The sequence below is a fragment of the Penicillium oxalicum genome, chromosome II (assembly GCF_001723175.1).
Source record: "Penicillium oxalicum strain HP7-1 chromosome II, whole genome shotgun sequence".
Classification (NCBI taxonomy): Eukaryota; Fungi; Ascomycota; class Eurotiomycetes; order Eurotiales; family Aspergillaceae; genus Penicillium; species Penicillium oxalicum.
Genome location: NC_064651.1, coordinates 3,846,728 through 3,865,389, shown reverse-complemented (window position 1 = coordinate 3,865,389; position 18,662 = coordinate 3,846,728). Strand labels below are relative to the sequence as shown.

The 18,662-nt window shown below is 51.8% G+C and overlaps 7 protein-coding genes and 1 non-coding gene across 8 annotated transcripts; 4 read left to right on the top strand and 4 right to left on the bottom strand.

The window, feature by feature from the left end:
• Positions 1 to 1,006: 1,006 nt before the first annotated feature.
• Positions 1,007 to 3,121, bottom strand: POX_b03211 (uncharacterized protein; the record flags this gene model as incomplete). Its single annotated transcript, XM_050112112.1, has 1 exon — positions 1,007 to 3,121. The coding sequence occupies one exon, from the start codon at positions 3,119 to 3,121 to the stop codon at positions 1,007 to 1,009; it is 2,115 nt and encodes a 704-aa protein (XP_049972458.1).
• Positions 3,122 to 4,942: 1,821 nt separating this feature from the next.
• POX_b03210 (uncharacterized protein) lies at positions 4,943 to 6,143 on the bottom strand (the record flags this gene model as incomplete). The annotated part of the gene is made up of 2 exons (XM_050112111.1): positions 4,943 to 5,969; positions 6,031 to 6,143. 2 exons carry the CDS (start codon positions 6,141 to 6,143, stop codon positions 4,943 to 4,945), a joined length of 1,140 nt encoding a protein of 379 aa, XP_049972457.1.
• Positions 6,144 to 6,422: 279 nt separating this feature from the next.
• POX_b03209 (uncharacterized protein) lies at positions 6,423 to 8,885 on the top strand (the record flags this gene model as incomplete). Its single annotated transcript, XM_050112110.1, has 1 exon — positions 6,423 to 8,885. The coding sequence occupies one exon, from the start codon at positions 6,423 to 6,425 to the stop codon at positions 8,883 to 8,885; it is 2,463 nt and encodes an 820-aa protein (XP_049972456.1).
• Positions 8,886 to 9,364: 479 nt separating this feature from the next.
• POX_b03208 (Translation machinery-associated protein 7) lies at positions 9,365 to 9,716 on the top strand (the record flags this gene model as incomplete). The annotated part of the gene is made up of 3 exons (XM_050112109.1): positions 9,365 to 9,386; positions 9,446 to 9,535; positions 9,619 to 9,716. 3 exons carry the CDS (start codon positions 9,365 to 9,367, stop codon positions 9,714 to 9,716), a joined length of 210 nt encoding a protein of 69 aa, XP_049972455.1.
• An 847-nt stretch (positions 9,717 to 10,563) lies between these two features.
• Positions 10,564 to 11,592, top strand: POX_b03207 (Nuclear transport factor 2; the record flags this gene model as incomplete). Its single annotated transcript, XM_050112108.1, has 6 exons — positions 10,564 to 10,570; positions 10,756 to 10,773; positions 10,939 to 11,003; positions 11,111 to 11,182; positions 11,288 to 11,383; positions 11,479 to 11,592. 6 exons carry the CDS (start codon positions 10,564 to 10,566, stop codon positions 11,590 to 11,592), a joined length of 372 nt encoding a protein of 123 aa, XP_049972454.1.
• Positions 11,593 to 12,078: 486 nt separating this feature from the next.
• On the bottom strand, positions 12,079 to 13,216 carry POX_b03206 (uncharacterized protein; the record flags this gene model as incomplete). The annotated part of the gene is made up of 4 exons (XM_050112107.1): positions 12,079 to 12,232; positions 12,301 to 12,693; positions 12,806 to 13,063; positions 13,149 to 13,216. The coding sequence occupies 4 exons, from the start codon at positions 13,214 to 13,216 to the stop codon at positions 12,079 to 12,081; spliced, it is 873 nt and encodes a 290-aa protein (XP_049972453.1).
• A 1,764-nt stretch (positions 13,217 to 14,980) lies between these two features.
• POX_tR047 lies at positions 14,981 to 15,066 on the bottom strand. Its single transcript has one exon. It is a non-coding gene; the product is annotated as a tRNA-Asp (tRNA).
• A 1,330-nt stretch (positions 15,067 to 16,396) lies between these two features.
• POX_b03205 (uncharacterized protein) lies at positions 16,397 to 18,225 on the top strand (the record flags this gene model as incomplete). The annotated part of the gene is made up of 5 exons (XM_050112106.1): positions 16,397 to 16,481; positions 16,552 to 16,602; positions 16,686 to 16,833; positions 16,902 to 17,681; positions 17,751 to 18,225. 5 exons carry the CDS (start codon positions 16,397 to 16,399, stop codon positions 18,223 to 18,225), a joined length of 1,539 nt encoding a protein of 512 aa, XP_049972452.1.
• Positions 18,226 to 18,662: the final 437 nt, after the last annotated feature.

Below are 18,662 nucleotides of genomic sequence, written 5' to 3'. Positions count from 1 at the left end.
AAATATTGAAAATCAAATCGAGAGTTCAATAATGCTTCCTAGGCTCTACTTTCCCCTTAGGGTGGACTATAAAAGAACGAGCCGGTGCCCAATAATATTAACCACTGTTAGCGTATGTCAAAGAAGCTCGAACTCACTCTCAATGTCAAAAATCCATCATATGACCTTCTAATTCATTACTCTACCCAGGAGGCAATCTTGACACAGGCTTTACTCCTATCAGTATCGGCAGATGCATCCTCATATGATTTTGTGATCCGGAAGATCAGAAGAATTCACCAAAGAACTGAATGCCTTTTGCAGTAGGTGGTCCCTATATCAAAGGAATTCAGGAATGATTATCTCAATACCGTAGTAGGCATTTAGCTTACACACTGGTACACTATGAATCCTGCCTGGGTCTATTTGACCTGAATTGGGAAGGGTAAGGTTGAGCACTTGTCTCTGTGTTTCTGTTTCTCATTCTCACAATTCCTCCTCGCACTTGCCTTTATTCTAATCTCAATGGGGTGTGTCCTATGCCCTCAGCTTTCCATGTCTCTTTGTTGGGTATTCATTGATTACATCCGAGAGGACCTACATATTTGCCTACTGGCGTGGACCTCACCCGCTGACTCAAAAGGGATGTTCAGCTGACCAAATTTGCGGAATGCGAACCTTCACTCGTCACACAGAGGGCCAAAATAAGACCTGTAGGTACTGACGCGTGGGCGTAACTTAAGTATCGTTTTAATATAGGACTTTCAAATTATGGAACCCCGGCGGCCTGAAGAATGGAATAAGAATATGACATATTTGCAAACTCCTACAGGTCGAAAAAGATCTTTGCGTGGAACTGCCTAAGTATCAGATGAGACAGGGAAAAAAGATGATCATCTTATGCACAAAATCAGATGCCAGAGAGACTTCATAGGTGACCAACACCAATCAACGCCAGAAAAATCTCAAGGACCAAAGCTTGAGCTTGAGGACATACACGCTCGAACGCCAGCAGAGTAATGAAAAACTAATCAGTTGTCGACAGGCAATAACATGGAGTTGCGAATTGCACCTTTGCCGTATAAGTTTGATGTGCGCCGTCATTCGTGTTTGTGTAGGTTGTCGTTGGAGTCGGCTCTCGTTCTTGAATACTGATAATCTGGCTCTGGATGGGTCCCGTGATATGACCGTCAGAGCCCACTTGCATTTGCTGACAATATGGCTGTTGAATCCCAGCAAAATCACGCCGCTCTTCGATCTTGACTTTTCTCGGGAATTGAGGTCGATTGCCTCCACTGGGCGTGGATGTGGGGCTTGCTGTTACGGTGGCCACATCCGATGAGACGAGGATACTGTCAGTGATCGCTGCATCTGTGAATTGATTGACGTAGATGAACATTTCCATCATTGTTTGGTTCCAAAAGCAGAACCAAGGCTTATCGCCAGGCTGCGCAGTCTGCATGCGATGTACCCGATCAAGAAAGGATCCATCGCCACTGAAAGAACGTGCAGAGATGGACCCTGCCGACTCAAACTGAGATTCGGGTACTATGACAAGCTTATCAAACCGGGCAAAGAAAAACAGGGCTGGGCCTAGGCCTGTTTCACTAGTGTCGAGTGCGAAGCCAAGAGGCTGTGTTGGAGTGGGGAAAATCGGCGGTTGCGCACCATACGTGAAGGTGGACGTGGGACTGGCGTTACTGAACACGACCGAGTGATGGCCACTCTCCCCACCAAAGAAGATGTCCAAGGCTGATGGTTTATCCATGCAGCTCCAGGAATGCCGGAACTTGTTATCCTCGACGCACATACGCGAAGAATTGTGTAATTGCGCAGGGACGGCGAAATGCCCTGTTGGCAGTGGCTTAAAACTCGTCGGAGAACTGGTCATTGTTGAATAATCCAGAGAGGGGGTTGCGGTGACCGTGACAATTTGCGGTCCATGTGACTCGCCGGGCGGTTGACGATCATTTGCATCGGCGGCCTTCTTGCCCCCAATGATACCCCCAATTGCGCCACCAATGGATCCACCGATCAACAAAACTGTAGCGACCAGAATGATGGTCCAAATGGGCAAACCACAGCACACTGTCTTCTTGCCCTTGTGTTTGAGCTTTTCCTCGAATGCCATAATACCAGTAGCAGGCGCGACACCCTCCCTGTCATCCCGAGAGTCATTATCCACCGCCGTGGTACTTCCAGAAGATTGAGGTGCCAAGGCATGTGCGGTGACGTCTGATGAAGGTTGTGGGTGCACTGGAGATGTGGCATGGAAATGCTCAGCCTCTGCGATGATGCCTGGTTCAGGCGCTGGTTCGGTGCCCGGAGGCTTTGGAATTACCCCGGTAGGGTATCGTGAGTAAGGTGGCAATGGCTCAGCATGCCCATCAGCCCCAATAATGTCACCCACATCATTATTGCGACGGTCCGGTGGTGGTTGATACGGCGGATTATGACCCGGAAAACCAACGGGGATCACACTGGCATCCATCTCTTCGTCGACGACATTTTGCGGGTACATCGCATAAGGATGTTGGGGACCACTAGATTCATCCGGCATCCGATCGTGTTGGCGGATTGTGGCAGAACTAGCCACACTTGGCGAACGGGACACGCCAACTTGCGGGTACATGGCGTAGGGATGACTTGGTCCGGTCGCTCCGGTGTAGGGACTCATGGCGCGGGGCAACGAGAATCGAGAAGAGACACTTTGATTTCGCTGGACAGCAGCGGAATTACTGTTGGTTGAAACGATCGATCCTCGATTAGTTGAGAAGCCGGTCATACCCTTCTGGGGAAGGCTCGATCGATGGGCCTCCTCGATCGACAGACGAGCGTCATCCCCGAACGGATTCTCATTCTCGGTCGTAGCCTGGCTGACTGTCTTCTGGGTAGGATGGAGGGACCGGAGAGTGGTCGAAGAGGAAACCGACGCAGGAGAGGGGGCCCGTTCGATGTGATCATCAGCCTGGATGGGTTCTAGTGAGTACTCGTCGGAGAATACATTCGGATTGGAGACGCGAGAATTGCGACCGAGGGACTGGCGAGGGGTCGTGTCATAAGCCTCGCCGTTGGACGACCGAGCGCTTTGTGAGGCTCTCGAGCCGGAGCGAGAATGGTCGGATGAGATGTGCCCCGACATCTTCTTTATTGAATGGCAGCCCTATCGGGCCACCTCCTTGTTCGGGTTCACTATTTGACTGATCGAGCCAGAAGAAAGCGTTTTCCGCGAAGATGACGGCCGGACCCTCGTTGCAGTTGGAATTCGAGATACGGTCGATGAGAGCTTGCGTCAGATAAGCAGGTTGGAAAGGGGTATCGAACGTGAGTCGGGTGAAGAGGAGGGTGAAGTTGAGGGTAGCGCTGGCGAAGGGAGGGAGACCAAGAGATGGGGTTGTCCTTGCGACTTGGGGTGGAGGACTGAACACTACGGAGGGAGGTTTGTATGATTAACTTCGAATACAGTAGTACTGTAACTTGGTAGTATGCCGGCGGTAATACTTCGGAGAAGCGCATGGCTGAATTAATGACATGTGTACTACTGTACTTGTGCCGAAGATACACCACCGAGGATGTATGTATAAAGAGATACATTTATTCATACTATACCTTCTTGGTCACATTGCAATCATCCTCTGGCCCTACAGACGTGTGCACAGAAAGTCGGGGACACCATCCTCTCTGGCGGGGGGTGTTTCTCTAGGCGAGTGTCTCGGGACGAGTGTTACCGTATGCGGCAGACGGGTTTTATGGACCTTTGTATTTTTGTTTGACGACATGGATCCCGCAACTTGCCCTGATTGGTGCAATACAGGTCTTCCAAAGTTCCTAAAGTGAGTGTCAGAACACACCAAGTCGGTATTTCGCCACCCTCTGGATAAGTTGTCCAGTTCTGTATCCTGCCTAGGTTGTAGTCTTGACAAGCGTAGACATTCATTACTGGCACCTGATGTCTCAATTTTATATGCATTGAATGCATTGTCGTACAATTTTTAGTGCCCTGAAAACAGTCTCCAGTCAGACTGCTCTTTTGAAGTATCTGGAAGACTTTGGCCTGTCCATCCTCTGGCTTTGCTCTAGGTATATCACAGCAGGTACTCACAGAATGAATACTTCGGATCAAAATCAGCAGAGACCAGCATCGCAAGACTCATACATCATTTTCGAGATCAATCACTATTGCACGCCGCTCTTTGCTCGAATTCCATTGAGAGGATAAGCAACCTTGAGTGGCCGACGTTGGGTCGGCTTCGTACGCACAATATGTATATTCTGGCAAATTGCAAGGCAGCCCGCTTGAGCAACTGACCCACATGATCATGCTCTATAGTACTAAGAAATACTGATTGATCAGGTATGGATGAGTACATTATTAGGTGATGGGTGCTTTACCAATGTCTATTGCCATGCGACCATGCAAGGGCGCAGTCTCATGCAATGCTGGCAAGCGGAGCACTTCCCTGTCGCTGTTGTCTGTCAATTCCCCTGCAAAGAAGACCTAGTGGCCTCCGCCTACTTAAAGTGGAATGGAAATGCAGAATATGTAGGCTCCGAAAATTGGAGACCTATTCGTCTTTGAAGAATCTTGTCATTTGATTGATTACTTAGCTCTACGTCATGAAACTCACTCTCAAATCGAAAAGGGCCTTCAACGTGGCTGATTAATATTTATTTACGGTGTCCTGTGAAGCTGAGGACTACCTAGGTATCAATGCTGGCCCAAGGCTAAGGTCTCCGGGCATGGAGGTCACTTGCTAGATGAGTTCACTGCCGCAAGTCGCATAAAGAGTGTGAATAAGACCTTCTGAATTTGAAATCTTCACTAAGGCATATCCACGCTTCAGAGGCACGAGAGCATGCAATGCAAAGTTGACACTAATTCAGCAGTAGAACCATCTAGGGGAAATATCCATACCATCATCGAGGTCCAGATCAAGATCCATGGGTCGGCGATGACAGACAATCAGCTCAGCGTCGAGGCAAAATCTTTCCGCAGGGCAAGAATATCCTTCAATCTCACTTGGCCTTTTTGTCCCCAGCCTTGCCTTCCATCCTCGACTTCTGGTCTGGTCTTAAGATACCAAAACCAAGCCCGTCTGTCCAGTTCTTCTTTTGTTAAGGTTCCGGCCCATGACTGACAGACAGAATCGATGGCGAACAGTAGGGAGACAGCAGGTTCTTCATGATTGGAGACCAAAGCAGCCTTTGCTTTGACTTTGGGTGATGATATGGCCTGCCGAGCATCTGAGATAGAACGTAAAAGGTACGACCGTGCAGATTCAGCTGTATAAATTGGCAGCGACGTGGCCCCCTTCTCAGTACTTTTGGCTCCACGAGAGCGTTGAGATGCTTCCAAATCGATCCCCCAAAGCGGAGGCATTTGATCGGTATTGCCATTGCCGCTTGTTCCCAAAAATTCATGGCAAGAAGATCTACTGACATCGGTGCTCAAGAAAGTTGATCCACCGGGCAGCCCTTCACGGGGATCATAATCCCAGCGTTTCAGCACAGGTATCTCTCTTCCAAGGACTGTGACAACCGGTTGGCCCTCACTCCAAACCTCCTGCTCTGCTGATTGGTTGAGCTCTATACCTATACTGATAGCCTTGGATCGACTGTTGGCGCTGACCACCGCCTGAGCGAGGCTCAATCGACTCGAAATTGGCTGTTCTGGCATGGTGTACTTTAAGACGCAGATAGCGAAGGCCAAAACTAGGGGTGCACGATTTGTCACCACGGTCATCTCTTCAACCTTGCTTTGTACCACAGAGGTTGGTAGGCTGAGCCTCGACTCGGTCTCGTACGGTGTCAAAATTGAAGTACTATTGCCGTTTTTGATTTTCTTTTCAACCGGTGCTGTAGAGCTACCTGATGGAGCTGCGCGCTTCTTGCATATTCGTTTGCTAGCATTGAATATTTGCTTGGCAAGCTTTTGGTCACAGATCGCCTCCTCTAGGGCTGTGAGGTTTGTTTTGGCTAAAGTTTCTACACTATGGGCCGTCAGTGGGAGAAAGCGGACTAGATAGTTTATACTATCCACTCGGGGCTCACCTAGTCAGGTGAGCTTTCTGTAGCTCTGGAGTCTTGCTCATTGCAACGGCCAGTGGAATCTTGGCATCTTGTGTCAGAAAGCGCAGAAGTGCTTGTATTTGTGTAGACGACATGACAAAGACCTCAGACCAATGATCATGTCCAGTGAGTATCACAATATCAAACACTGCTTTCAGACTGTCAGTCTCTTAGGGAGATAGCGCGGCGGCGGCCCGATGACGCTTGTCCGAGGGAGCAGACAGTTGAAGCCGCTTTATTCACCGCCCGCTTCATGGTGCAGAATATCGGATTCGAAAGGAAAGGCATCTTGTCTGGATGACTTCAGGCATAGCTTCAGCGACGAAATCAGGAGGCTTTCCCATTGTTGCTGCACGGGCAGCACCGCTTTAAACATGCCTGATGACCGGAAAGGAAGGGGTTTCCCAGATAGGGAGCCTACATCGTCCTCATTGACCAAAAAGTCCCCATTCGAGAAAGCGAAAGCCGAAGCCGAAGCCAAGCGCGCCCGGGAAAGGGCTGAAACTGCCGCCGTTTATGAGGACTTCGTGAAGTCTTTTGAAGAGGATGCCTCTGCACCTACAAGAGTTGGAGATGGCAGACAAGGCAATTTTGGGGGCAGAGGTGGTGGATTGGGGGCAGCGCGGCCGTCAAGACACTTTTCGAGCTCTGGAGCTCGACACAGCGGCCCTGGGACACTACCACCACCTTCCACCTTCGCGTCTCGGGGTGGTCAGAGGGGCTTTGGACAACCGCCACACGGTCGAGATTCAACATCAGGTATCCTGGGCTTTGATCCATCCCCTCCCATCCCAAGCGCTCCCCGATCCGCGTTTCATAGCACTTCGGACGACGAAGATGATCGCCGGGCCGACGCAAGAGAGGCGGAGAAGGCGGCCTCCAGGTACACTCTGTGCCTTGAGTCGTTACCATTGGGAACATCTCCTTCCGTGCTGAAATCCCTGATCCCATCCTTTCTCACTGTGGACAATGTGAACATCGTGCGACCGAACAATCAATCAGCCACCGAGCGAAAGTCCGCAGCCGCTATCGTCACTTTGGCAAGTGACACGCCACTTTCAGATGTCAACTCAGCCATTAGCCTGCTTGACAAAAAGTACCTGGGCCGAGGACACTACCTATCTATTCACAAGGGTCATTCATCGGCTGCGATTAATTCAACCCTGCCGACAACCCTCGGCACAACAACATCGAAATCCCTTCCCTTCGGTGCAAAGGCGGTTCAACAAAATTTTGGTGGGAGTCTCAGTCGCGCACCACCCCCAGGCTCCCACCGCGGGTTTGCGCCTCCAGACTCATACGGGCCAGGCAACGGAAGGGGCGGAGGCTCTACGAAAGTCGAGGTCCAAGCACCCGCAGATATCAAGCAGTTGAGACTCATCCATAAGACTTTGGAAATGCTGCTAAATCACGGACCTGAATTCGAAGCCCTCCTGATGAGTCGACCGGAGGTACAAAAGGAAGAGAAGTGGGCATGGATTTGGGATGCGCGGAGTCCTGGGGGCGTCTACTATCGTTGGAAGCTCTGGCAAATCGTCACCAGTCCTCGAGCGCAGAGTAGAGGCAAGACTGCAGGCCGGCAAGCATACTCCGTCTTCGATGGTGGGCCTGTCTGGGTTCCATCCGATATGAGCATCAAATTTGAATACACTACACGCCTCGACGAGTTTGTTTCCGAGGACGATTACAATTCATCAGAAGAAGAGATGTCTGATGGCGAAGAAGATAGACGCAATCTCGGAGGCGGGCCTTCTTCAGAGAATGCCGCGTCGCACCAAGACAATGTGGGCTATATGAATCCCTTGCAGAAAGCAAAGCTCACGCATCTGCTTGCTCGTCTACCCACGACTCATGCGAGACTGCGGCGTGGTGATGTGGCTCGAGTTACAGCCTTTGCCATCAAACACGCAGGTACAGGTGCGCGCGAGGTCGTTGACATGATCATACTGAACATTCTTCATCCTTTGGCATATACGGGAGCCAATCCGGGGCGAGAGGTGGAGAAGGACGCCGCGAGACAGGAAGAAGAAGATCGGGACGGCAAATCGGTTGCCAAAACCAAAATTGATACGTCGTCGGCCAAGCTGGTGGGATTATATCTCATTTCCGACATCCTCGCATCGTCAGCCACCAGTGGTGTTCCTAAAGGGTGGCGATACCGGTCTCTCTTTGAGAATGCTCTCCGCTCACACAAGGTCTTCGAACATCTCGGTCGGATGGAAAAGGATCTGAACTGGGGACGGTTGCGTGCCGAAAAATGGAAGCGCAGTGTGGGCGCCCTCCTTCACCTGTGGGAGGGTTGGAGTATTTTCCAACCCTCCAATCAGGAACACTTCCTCAAGGTGCTTGAGCATCCGCCACCGACCGAGGAGGAATTGCAGAAAGAGTCAGAGAAAGCGGATGCTGAACAGTCCAGTCATCAAGCTTCCAAGAGCAAGAGTCGGTGGAAGACCGTGGATGATGACGCGGAATCTGCAAGAGTCAAGGATGACCCCTTTATTGACACAAAAATCCAGGACCGTCCTTCTACAAGCGCACCGGCTATGATGGAAGACGAGTCTATGAGCGATCTTGACGGTGTTCCATTGGAGGACAGTGATCTAGAAATGCAGGATGATGGCGATTATGAAGACGAGGAGGAGATAGTAGGAGAAGAAGAGAACGATCACGGAGGCGGGCCAATGGAAGAAGATCCATCTCTGCATGCCCAATCGAATGCTCAGCAAGCTTTAGATGACGGGCCAATTCAGCCTGAACAGCATGAGGGGCAAGTACAACGAGGGCAGCGAAGACCAAGGCCCAAGGCCGAGGATATGTTTGCATCAGATTCAGATTGATTCATCCAGCGGGGCTCAATACAGTTCTCGATGATCGTGAAGAAAAATACATCATTTTCCTCAGCTGTATGTTTGTGAATTGTTCTGAACAGACCAACGGAGATTAAGTATGACTCTGACGGTGCTGACTGGCTGCTCTGTGTATCCTCCGCGTGAAATGGTCACTTGAATTTATATCGTGGTCTATAGTTCCCTGAGACCATATCTCGCAGAACCTGCTAGTAAAAGTTGAAGGGTTCTAGAGGTCGGTTGCAGTCTTGGTGTTGACGCCGGCGCTTCAATCAAAAGTCAGGCACCAAGGCAGAAACGACGGCATGTATAGTACCCCACTTGGGGATCAGCAATTTTTCCCGCTCGAGTTTCGCCGCCACCTCGAAGTTTGCCTGTGTTATCGCGCTGTGCAACAAGTCAGACTTTCAGTCTATCAACCTCGTACTCACCGACTTTCCTTTCCCAGGTCAGGCACTCGAATCTTCGAAATGGGTGGCTCCAGCAGAGAAGGTCAGTGGCTCTCCTGTCGCATCGACGTAATATGTGCTCCGCTGACAATTCACATGCAGGCGGCAAGGCTAAGCCCCTCAAGGCGCCCAAGAAGGATAAGAAGGAGCTGGATGAGGATGATCTTGCATTCAAGGAGAAGCAGCGCGCTGGTAAGGTTTTCTTTGTTTTCTTCCGAGGTCGCCTTTCTTTTGTCATTCTGGTGCAATCCTGCTAATACCTATCTTGATCGCAGATGCTGCGGCCAAGAAGGCTCTCCTCGAATCCACCAAGGGCAAGAAGGGTCCCCTGAACACCGGCCAGCAGGGTATCAAGAAGTCGGGCAAGAAATAAGCAGTCAGCTTGGACATCACACTTGCTCAAGCATTTGTCCACCCAACTTGCGACTTCGCGATCCGAACCCTAACGACTCGAACGTGCCATGCTCCCGACGATATACAGAAACAGCTGGCCTTTATCCACATTAGCAAATCTATACCACAGCCTCGGCATGAGGGTGTGCTCTGCACATCTATTTTTCAATCTCTCCCATTGGACACAAGTCAAGTTTGCATCACCTGTCAGGAGACCAGGGACACCTAGCGGCGTTTGGGTAAAAGAGTCTCGCAATCTATCATCCTGTGAGGCATTTGTAGCGATGAGTTTTAAAGTGGGCCAAGTCGGGTCGCAATAGTGTTTGGAGTAGGGCCGCATTTCTTCCTTCTGGACTTCAAGGTCTATGATCATCTTAGATAGTGGCAGGCTCGTGACCATGGAACATTCCGTCATTCCGGCAGTAGTGTACTACTCGTCACTGGTCAGCACATCTTTGTGCATGGGCAGCATGTCGACTCAGATCTTCTCAGTCAGTGCCCAACGTGAACCAGCGACACCGAGAAGATAGCTCAAAATCATCAATAAAAGACGTCTCAGCCAAACCCACTCTGAATGTTCGCGCTGACAATCCAGTACACCAACGAAGCCGTGCGGAAGCTGAGAGACCACTACTTGATGGCCTGAAATTCGGGCCTTGGTACCTGAGAGTTTGCCAAGCCTGTTCACCACGACCCCCACTACACACACTAGTTGTACCAGTCTCCTCTCGACTCTTCTTCGCCTGCATCAAGTACTTCCTTCCTCCAGTCCTCCAGTCTCTGCGCTTTTTGTGTGATACAAATCTTGCATTTCTCAGCCGCCCAACATGTCTGGTAAGTCGACTGTTGCTTCTCTTCCTCCCCCTCGGAAGCTAGGAATCTCGCTGGCGTCGTCTGCTTGGCGGGGCTGCCTCAACACCACGACCAGCATTGCGCCTTGCCCCAGGAGATCATCGTCATATCAAAAGAATCTCACCTGAATCTCCACGATGATCAACTGACTGACGAATTCACTCTAGACTTCAATCAAATCGCTCGTACGTTGCCAAATTCCGCTCACATTCCAAATGCGCTGCCCACGAGGGGCAGCCCCGCACGACCTGCAGCATTCTGGACATGCGAGTTGTTCTCAGACCGATACAGCATTGGGCCTTGAAAGCAATGTTTCGGAGAGTTCTGACCTTGAATCACCCCGCATACAGAGCAGTTCGTTGAGTTCTACTACAACACCTTCGACAGCAACCGCAGCGGTCTTGCCAGCCTCTACGTAAGCCTGAGCCCATCTTCGCGCCGTCATTATACCCTTGGAGATTTTCAGCTTGTTTGCCAATGGAGAGATCCTCAAACTAACCTCAAATTCTTGCCTCAATTCAGCGCGCCGAGTCGATGCTCACTTTCGAGACTGCCTCCGTGATGGGCGCTGAGCAGATCACCGAGAAGTTGACCGTACGTGTTCCCCCATTGCCCCATCCGGGCGAAAGATCAGCTCAAGTCTTCCCATTGGAAACCACCTGCTGACCTCGGGGCCCCTTTCTTTGCCCAATAATCTAGAGCCTGCCCTTCCAGCAGGTGCGCCACCAGCTCGCTACCCTCGACGCTCAGCCCTCTGGTGACAGCATCATTGTGCTCGTCACTGGTGCTCTCCTGGTACGTGAATCAGCCCCCGTCTCTCAACGAAACAGAGTCTGAACGGACAATTCAACTGCGAACCTGTCTGAACTAACCATGATGTTCTATTGTAGGTCGATGAGGAGCAGAAGCCCATGAACTACACCCAGCTCTTCACACTGAAGCCCCAGGATGGAAGCTTCTTCGTCCTGAACGACGTCTTCCGTCTGATCTACGCTGCTGCTTAAATGTCCACCACCAGACTGGATTAACGAGCGCTACGAACAACGAAGATGCCGTAAACTGGCCGAGAGATGGATGTTTCTTGTTTTTTTTTTCCAATTTTTTTTACTCTTTTGCCTGAGGTCGGGGAATTCCTGAATTCCCCAAAATGGCATTTCATATGGTATACGTCATTTTGGGGGGGGGGGGGGGGGGGGGGGGGGGGGTCGATAGCAAAAGTACAGGGCCTGGCTCCTGTGGTCTCAAATTTGACAAACATTCCCAATCTAGTACACGGTTGTGTCCTTTTCTTTGTGTAGATACAGCGGCTGGAGGATGCGAGGAGGGGGGAGTGAGACAGTGGTCTGGGGAGAAGAGGAAAACAAGATCATCTGCATCTTGTCCGTCTCTCCCATGATTCTCACGTGAAGATCCAATTGCCGCCCGCGATCGAGAGGGTGCGAAAGTTCGGCCCTAAAGAAGCAAAGACTTTCTCCTTTCCCCGGATCTCCTTAGCTTTGGAGCAACGGTGTCTCCTCCGACACGCCCTGGTTGGACTTGACTGGAGGATTCGTGGTGGACCCATCGCCCACCGAGCCAGCTCCCGCGCCGTGGGTGTGGCCGTCCTGCTCGTCCTCGTCCAGATCCTTCTGCTTGCTCTTGGGACTGAAGTACTCAAAGTAGATCGTCATTGCCAAGAGTACGCCCTGCAGACACGCCGTGACGACAATCACCCCCAGATACTCCAGCCTTTGAGACCCTCGCGGGCGGCCAAGCTTCCCGCCCAGAGCAGACCCCCGGGTGTCTGGATGCACATCATGGGAATACTCAGGCTACCCACCCCACGAATGCGCCAGGTAGTGTAGATCTGAGGGAAGTACTGTATGGAAGCCAGGACGCCCGCAAAGACTCCGAGGAAGTTGGCCCATCCTTCGAGTGCAGACGGTCTGCGCATCGCCAGGGCGACGGAGATGATGGCTGTCAGCAGGGTGTAGGCGATACAGGTTGCGGTGACGGCGAGCGCGGTGCGGTAGGTTGGGCCTTGTCCTTCGGGAGTCGAATCGGCCGATCGAGTGGGGTCTGTGGACGATGTGGCGCGGGGGAAGTAGATCACGTAGAGGAGGAGACTGAATGAGAGCGGGAGAGAAAAAGGGAGTCAGTGATCTGTCAATTTTCCAACGACGCCCTCCACGACCGAGTGGGCAGGCGCATGGAAGGGATGTCGAGCCCGCAACATACATGGTGAAGAAGCAGAGCCATTGCACGCCCAGTTGCACCACGCCCAGCAGGCCCGCGAAACAGGCGAACCCGCTAATCTCCCGACAACACGAGACATCGACGGCGGTCTTGGGGAAACAGAGGATGTTGACAAATGCGGAGGTTCCCGATGTCGTGCCCAACAGGACAAACCACGGTGATATACCAAAGGAAGTTCCTCGCGAGATGATCCGGATATGTTGCGGCAGATATGAGATCAGGATACCGATGATAATGATCCTGTCAGCCCCACCAGAACAAAGCATCCGATATATGAGATTAGTTCCTGGAGCAATGTTGAGGCCTGAAAGATGAGGATACGCACGAGGAAATCATAGGTTGGACCCAGCCTGGGTAGGCCAAGTCGGCACATGTGGGCGATGGGGAACCCATCTTAAATCGATTGATGGCCGTCCTAGGGACGATTGCCTGAACGATGGAAGAAGTGTCGGGGTGGATGAAATTCAATATCCTGTCAGATTCTCAGAGCGCTCGAAGCGTTAATCTTCAATCTTCGATCGTCAACCGTGAGCTTTCCCAGGACAACCCTTCAGTCACAGGCTATGAATTGTCGGTCCGAATGGCTGGGAGCGGAGATAGACGTAGTACCTTGACAAGGTACTGCAGCCGTAGCCTAGTCGGTCACTTGAAGTATGGATTGGCGCCGAGGAAAACGACCAGGTTACCAGCACAGTTTCTGGATTCCACCAACTTTGCGTAGAGGGAGATGAGAATAGAGGAGATGATCAACCTAGGATCCGAGTGATCAAAGAAAAAAAAATCACTTTGAAACAGGAGAGATTATTTGCCTCCGACCGAAGAATGACCCGAACAAGCAGCGCGAAACGCAAGGGCAAAGAGCAGCCCAACCAACGAAAGGGATAGCGTTGGGGAGAACCTGGAGAGCGCCGGTGCCCAGGCAGGAATCGACTAATCGAGTGCCAGAGAACAGAACCCGTGGACCAGAGTACAGTCCCGGTACCCGCGTGATGCACAGTCCCGTCGTTGGTCTGCGAAGTCCAACCGAAGTCTCACCCCGCACGGATCCACCGACTAAGCAGGTTTGGGTTCCTGACGACTCGAGAGCGAACTTGAGTCGACACTCCACACGATCGTCGGCCGTCAGTGGTCGGCTCACAGACCGATCGGTCCAGTAGGAATGACGGGATCTCAGAGGGCAACCATCGGTCAAGACCACAGCACGTCGGAGGAAGCAAGATTCAATCAACACCCGTGGATTCCAGTCGTGATCCCGATTGATTCAGGCTATGCCAGCGTCCACGGTTCCAGTGTCTACCGTCCCACCGCACAGGAGAGGCGGTGCTGGTTCAGGTCAATTAAAGTACGGTAGTGATGTAGTGCTCCTGTTTGGATTGATTCTGAACACCGATCTGGTGAGGATGAGGATTGATACCAGGAATATGGTTCTTGTCTTGTCTTTTTTGGAAGCTTGGTTCTTTGCTTATTCAAAGAACAATCGATATTCGTAGCCAGTGCCGCTGCTTAAATATGTCCCATGGCCCAGAGGTCATACAATCCATCCTTTCCGGGAGGGGAAACAGGCGAGTCAGTTCAGTCTGCATCAGTAGATGCACTGCCAGCCACTGGTGACGTCCCGACGACGTCCACAGATCATATTCTTTGCGGCAGGCGGTTACAGACATGAAAAAAAAAAGAGATGCAATGGACGTCAGATGGTCAGAGGGGGAAAAGAATACTGACGGCCGACAAGAATGCGTGTTGAAGGGGGAAAGGCCTGGACCCTCGATCTGTGCGTTCCAATCGTCCACGCCACAGTGTCAGCTGCCTGGGTGGATCTTGGGCGGTGTCTTGGGCGGGTGATGCGATGGACAGAGTCAGCGGAATCATGTGCCAGGCACTGGTGCTTCTCGACGATGGTGAGCTGTGTGTCTTGGCGTACCATCCAGGTTACAGAGATACAGTATCCTTCGTGAATACTTGGATCTACAACCTGTGCGCGGGGTGCCCGTATTTTGATTTCATGGAGTATCCTGATCCTGAACGCAATTATATACAGCCGTGTTTGAGTACTGGGATCTGAAACATCCAAACAGGAGGATTCATCCTGGAGGCAATAACGGGTTCTGCAAAGGTAGGTCAGAAAAAAAAACCAACTAGTGAACGTGCAAAAAGAAACTCTCCCTCGGGGAATCGAACCCCGGTCTCCCGCGCTTATCGGTGTTAATGACAAGCGGAAATCATGACCACTAGACCAAGGAAGATGGAATGGTCGAGTTACTGCTCGACCACTTGGTGCTGGATACTAAAGTTCCCGCTTTTTACATATATCAATCAAGACTAAACTCTTGACCTCACACGCACACACTGCGCCTTGCAATCCTGTTGTCTGATTGGTGGTACACGAAATATGACGTCCGGATCCTGACCTTCAAAGGCGGGACAGCTGTGACGAATCAGGGTCTAGACCTGTGCGTCCTCAAGGGACTTCATGATGGTGAAGCACTTAACGGCTGGTCGATCATTTTGATCTACATACTGGCAGTGCTGTTGAGCCCAGGCCAGGTCTAGCAACTGCGTGCGGTCCCTGTGCAAATATCTTCGGTCGGGACTCGCAATACTGGCAGATAAGTATGGCTATCTCATGGGCCCGGTTTACCTGAACCCAAAATACATAAATCTGCTGCAAATTTCATGGTCCTCCAGCCCGTATTCCGTGATCCTCTAGAAAGATTGACTGGTATATACCTAGTAGAGACTCGCATCAAAGTGTTCATTCTGAAAGGATGACCTTCATGCTCGAGTTGGCAATGCGGAGATCAGGCAGTTTTGGAGGTATCTTCCAGAGAGCTTGGGACTAACGTAAGGTGGACTCGCATGCCTATTTGACATGGTTGATCTGGGCCACCTACAGCAAGCTATCATTGATGTTAAGCGAAAATTTTACTGCACATCGTGGCCTCCAGTGCATTACTCAGAACAACATACTTGAGCCGTCGAGCTAGCTCTTCCGTAACTAGAAGGACTGGTGGATGCAGATACTCAAGTATATGGTGAGCCTCGGCCAACCAAGGCCGTCAAATTGACCGAGTGCTGCGAGCTCCTGCCCGCAGCCACATGAAGGACATAAATGAAATGCAAGGGTGCACCTCGATTGGACAAGCAGTGACGCCGAACAAGACCAGAGCATCACCCTCTTGTGTCCCCAACCATAATGATGGACCGGCCGATGAATCATGCACTCATGGAATCCAGGCATTTGTGCGCCTCCCCCCATCCATCCTCCAACTACGTCACTCCGCAATCATCTGGCCCACGACTTGCGTTTTCCTTGCCTGACCCAAACGCCCTTTGTCCCTTTTGAAATCCTCACTATTTAGTCAAAAAGACGAGCATCTTCTGCCTTGTCTCTATTGTTTTGCCAACACCACTTAATCTGCTGGTGGTAAGCTCCTTTCCCTATTATCGCCTCCCCGGAGACCGGACTGCATGTAGCTCACCCACTGACCGCGAAGCCTAGCCTCAAACCCCAGATTTCTCCGGAGCCCTCCACACACATATCAAACTCCCAACACCTCAATCTGAAATTTCAAGATGAAGTTGAATCTGGCCACTGGCCTGTTGTGCCTGCTCGCAACGACTGAAGTGGTTGCAGCCACCAGTTGGTGGAACAAAGCTGGTAACTGCCCTGGCATGTCTTCCTCAGCCGAGAGGTGATCGCGGGTCATGCTAACGTCATCGGCTTGTAGTCTACAACAAATGGCACGAGACTGAGCTCGAGCGATGGCTGTCCGACCACGGTATGAGCTATCAGACGTCCAACTTCTTAGGGATTGTGCGAGCTAGCATCTAGATGACTAACGGAATAACCCATCCTTACCAGACATTCCCTACCCTACTCCCGCCGACCGTAGGGATCTGGAGCAACTAGTCAAGTCCAACTGGCAGGCCCGCGTTCAGAAGCCTCTGGGCAATGCTGTGGATCGCGTGAGCGAAGAAGTTCACGAGGCCAAGGAGTGGATTTTTGACAGGTAGGCTGTTTGCAATGAGCCCTCGGACAATGTCGATGTGGATGGCTAACAAACATTTACTATCTTAGTTGGACCGAGTCCCAGTTAAAGTCTTTCCTGGACCGCCACGGTATTCCTGCCCCTCAGCCCCGTAAGCGCGATGCGCTGGTCAAGGCTGCACGTGAGAACTACGAGACCATCGCCAAGAAGGTTGGCGAGACCGCGGCCTACCCTGGTGACTGGCTGTACGAGAACTGGTCCGAGTCTGATCTCAAGGAGTGGTTGGATACGCGCGGTTGGCCTGCACCCCAGCCTACCACCCGTGACAAGCTGATTGCCTCTGTTCGCCGCAATTCTCGTCTGGCTAGTCTGCAGGCCCACAGCATCTCCGCATCCGCCAGTGCCTCTGCCGCGGCCGCGCAGGCGTCCTTGAGTGAGGAGCTCTTCAACGCGTGGTCTGACTCGAAGCTGAAGGAGTTCCTCGATGAGCACAATGTCAAGGTTCCCCAGGGTTCCAAGCGCAACGAGCTTGTCGCCCTGGCTCGCAAGCACCGTGCTTATCTGGTGGACCAGGCATCTAGCGCTTCCTCATCGGCTACATCCGCGTTCGGGGCTGCTACTACCAAGGCAGGAAACCAATTTGCCAAAGCTACCGACGACATCAAATTGAAGGCCGAGGACCAATTCAACAATGCCATCAATACGTGGTCCGACTCTCGCCTGAAGGCTTTCCTGGATGCCCGTGGTGTGCCCGTGCCGCAGTCGGGCAAGCGCGATGAGCTAGTCGCCAAGGTGCGCTCCAATGCGCACCGTGCCGCTGGCGGATGGAATGTCCACAACTTCGAGAGCTGGGACAAGGAGCACCTCCTGTGAGTCACTTCATCATAAGCCTCAATTCCATTACTGCTTCTGCCACTAACATTACTGCCCCAATCTAGCAAGTACCTCTCTGCCCAGGGAGACAAGGCTGGAAAGAAGGCCGACGCTTCCCGAGAGCAGCTGGTGAAACAGGCCAAGGATTCGTACGCAAAGGCCTCCAAGGCCGGCGGCGAGCAGTACGCCTCTGCTACCAAGAATATCGCCTCCGCCACCGGTACTGCTAAGGAGACCACCTTTGACAACTGGTCGGAGTCTGACCTCAAGAGCTTCCTGGACTCGTATGGCATCCCCACCTACCAAGGATCCAACATCAACGAGTTGCGCGCCGCCGCTCGTCGTCAAGCAACCTACTTCCGTTACGGCACCACTACCCCCCAGGAGACCATCTACGCTAAGATGATGGAGAACGTCAACTGGGTCCTTGAGAAGCTCAAGATGGGTGCTTCCAGTGGTCGCGCCCAGGGCCAAGAGGCTGCCGAGAAGGTCCGTGAGAAGGCTGTCGAAGAGACCGAGAAGGTCCGCAGTGAGCTGTGAGCACAATGTGGTGAAAATGGAAAGGTCTCTTCCGACATGGTTTGTGTGTCTGTTGGTCCGCCCCCGGTGAAAAGGATATTGCGAAGACAAACCGTAGTCCCGCGAGGTCTTTGCACTATGCTTTTTGAGTACGATGCTTATGACTCTTGAATGTCCCGTATCCTTTTTCCTTTCTATTTTTTTTCTCGTGGGGAAAGGAGAAAGGATCTCATTTAATAACGTTAATTCATTTTTTCTGGGATTCGCTTTTTCCCTCTGTGAAACCCCCATCAATAGCCGGCTGCGCAGTAAGTTTGGTAATTTCTCCGGCATTCGAGATGCGAGCCGCTGGCCGGGGGCCCGTGAAAGCTGTCCGGGGCATTGCGGAATCTGATTGAAGCGTGTCACCGAGTGTACAGCTACTACGACACAGCCTCCGTCGCCGACCCAACATTGCT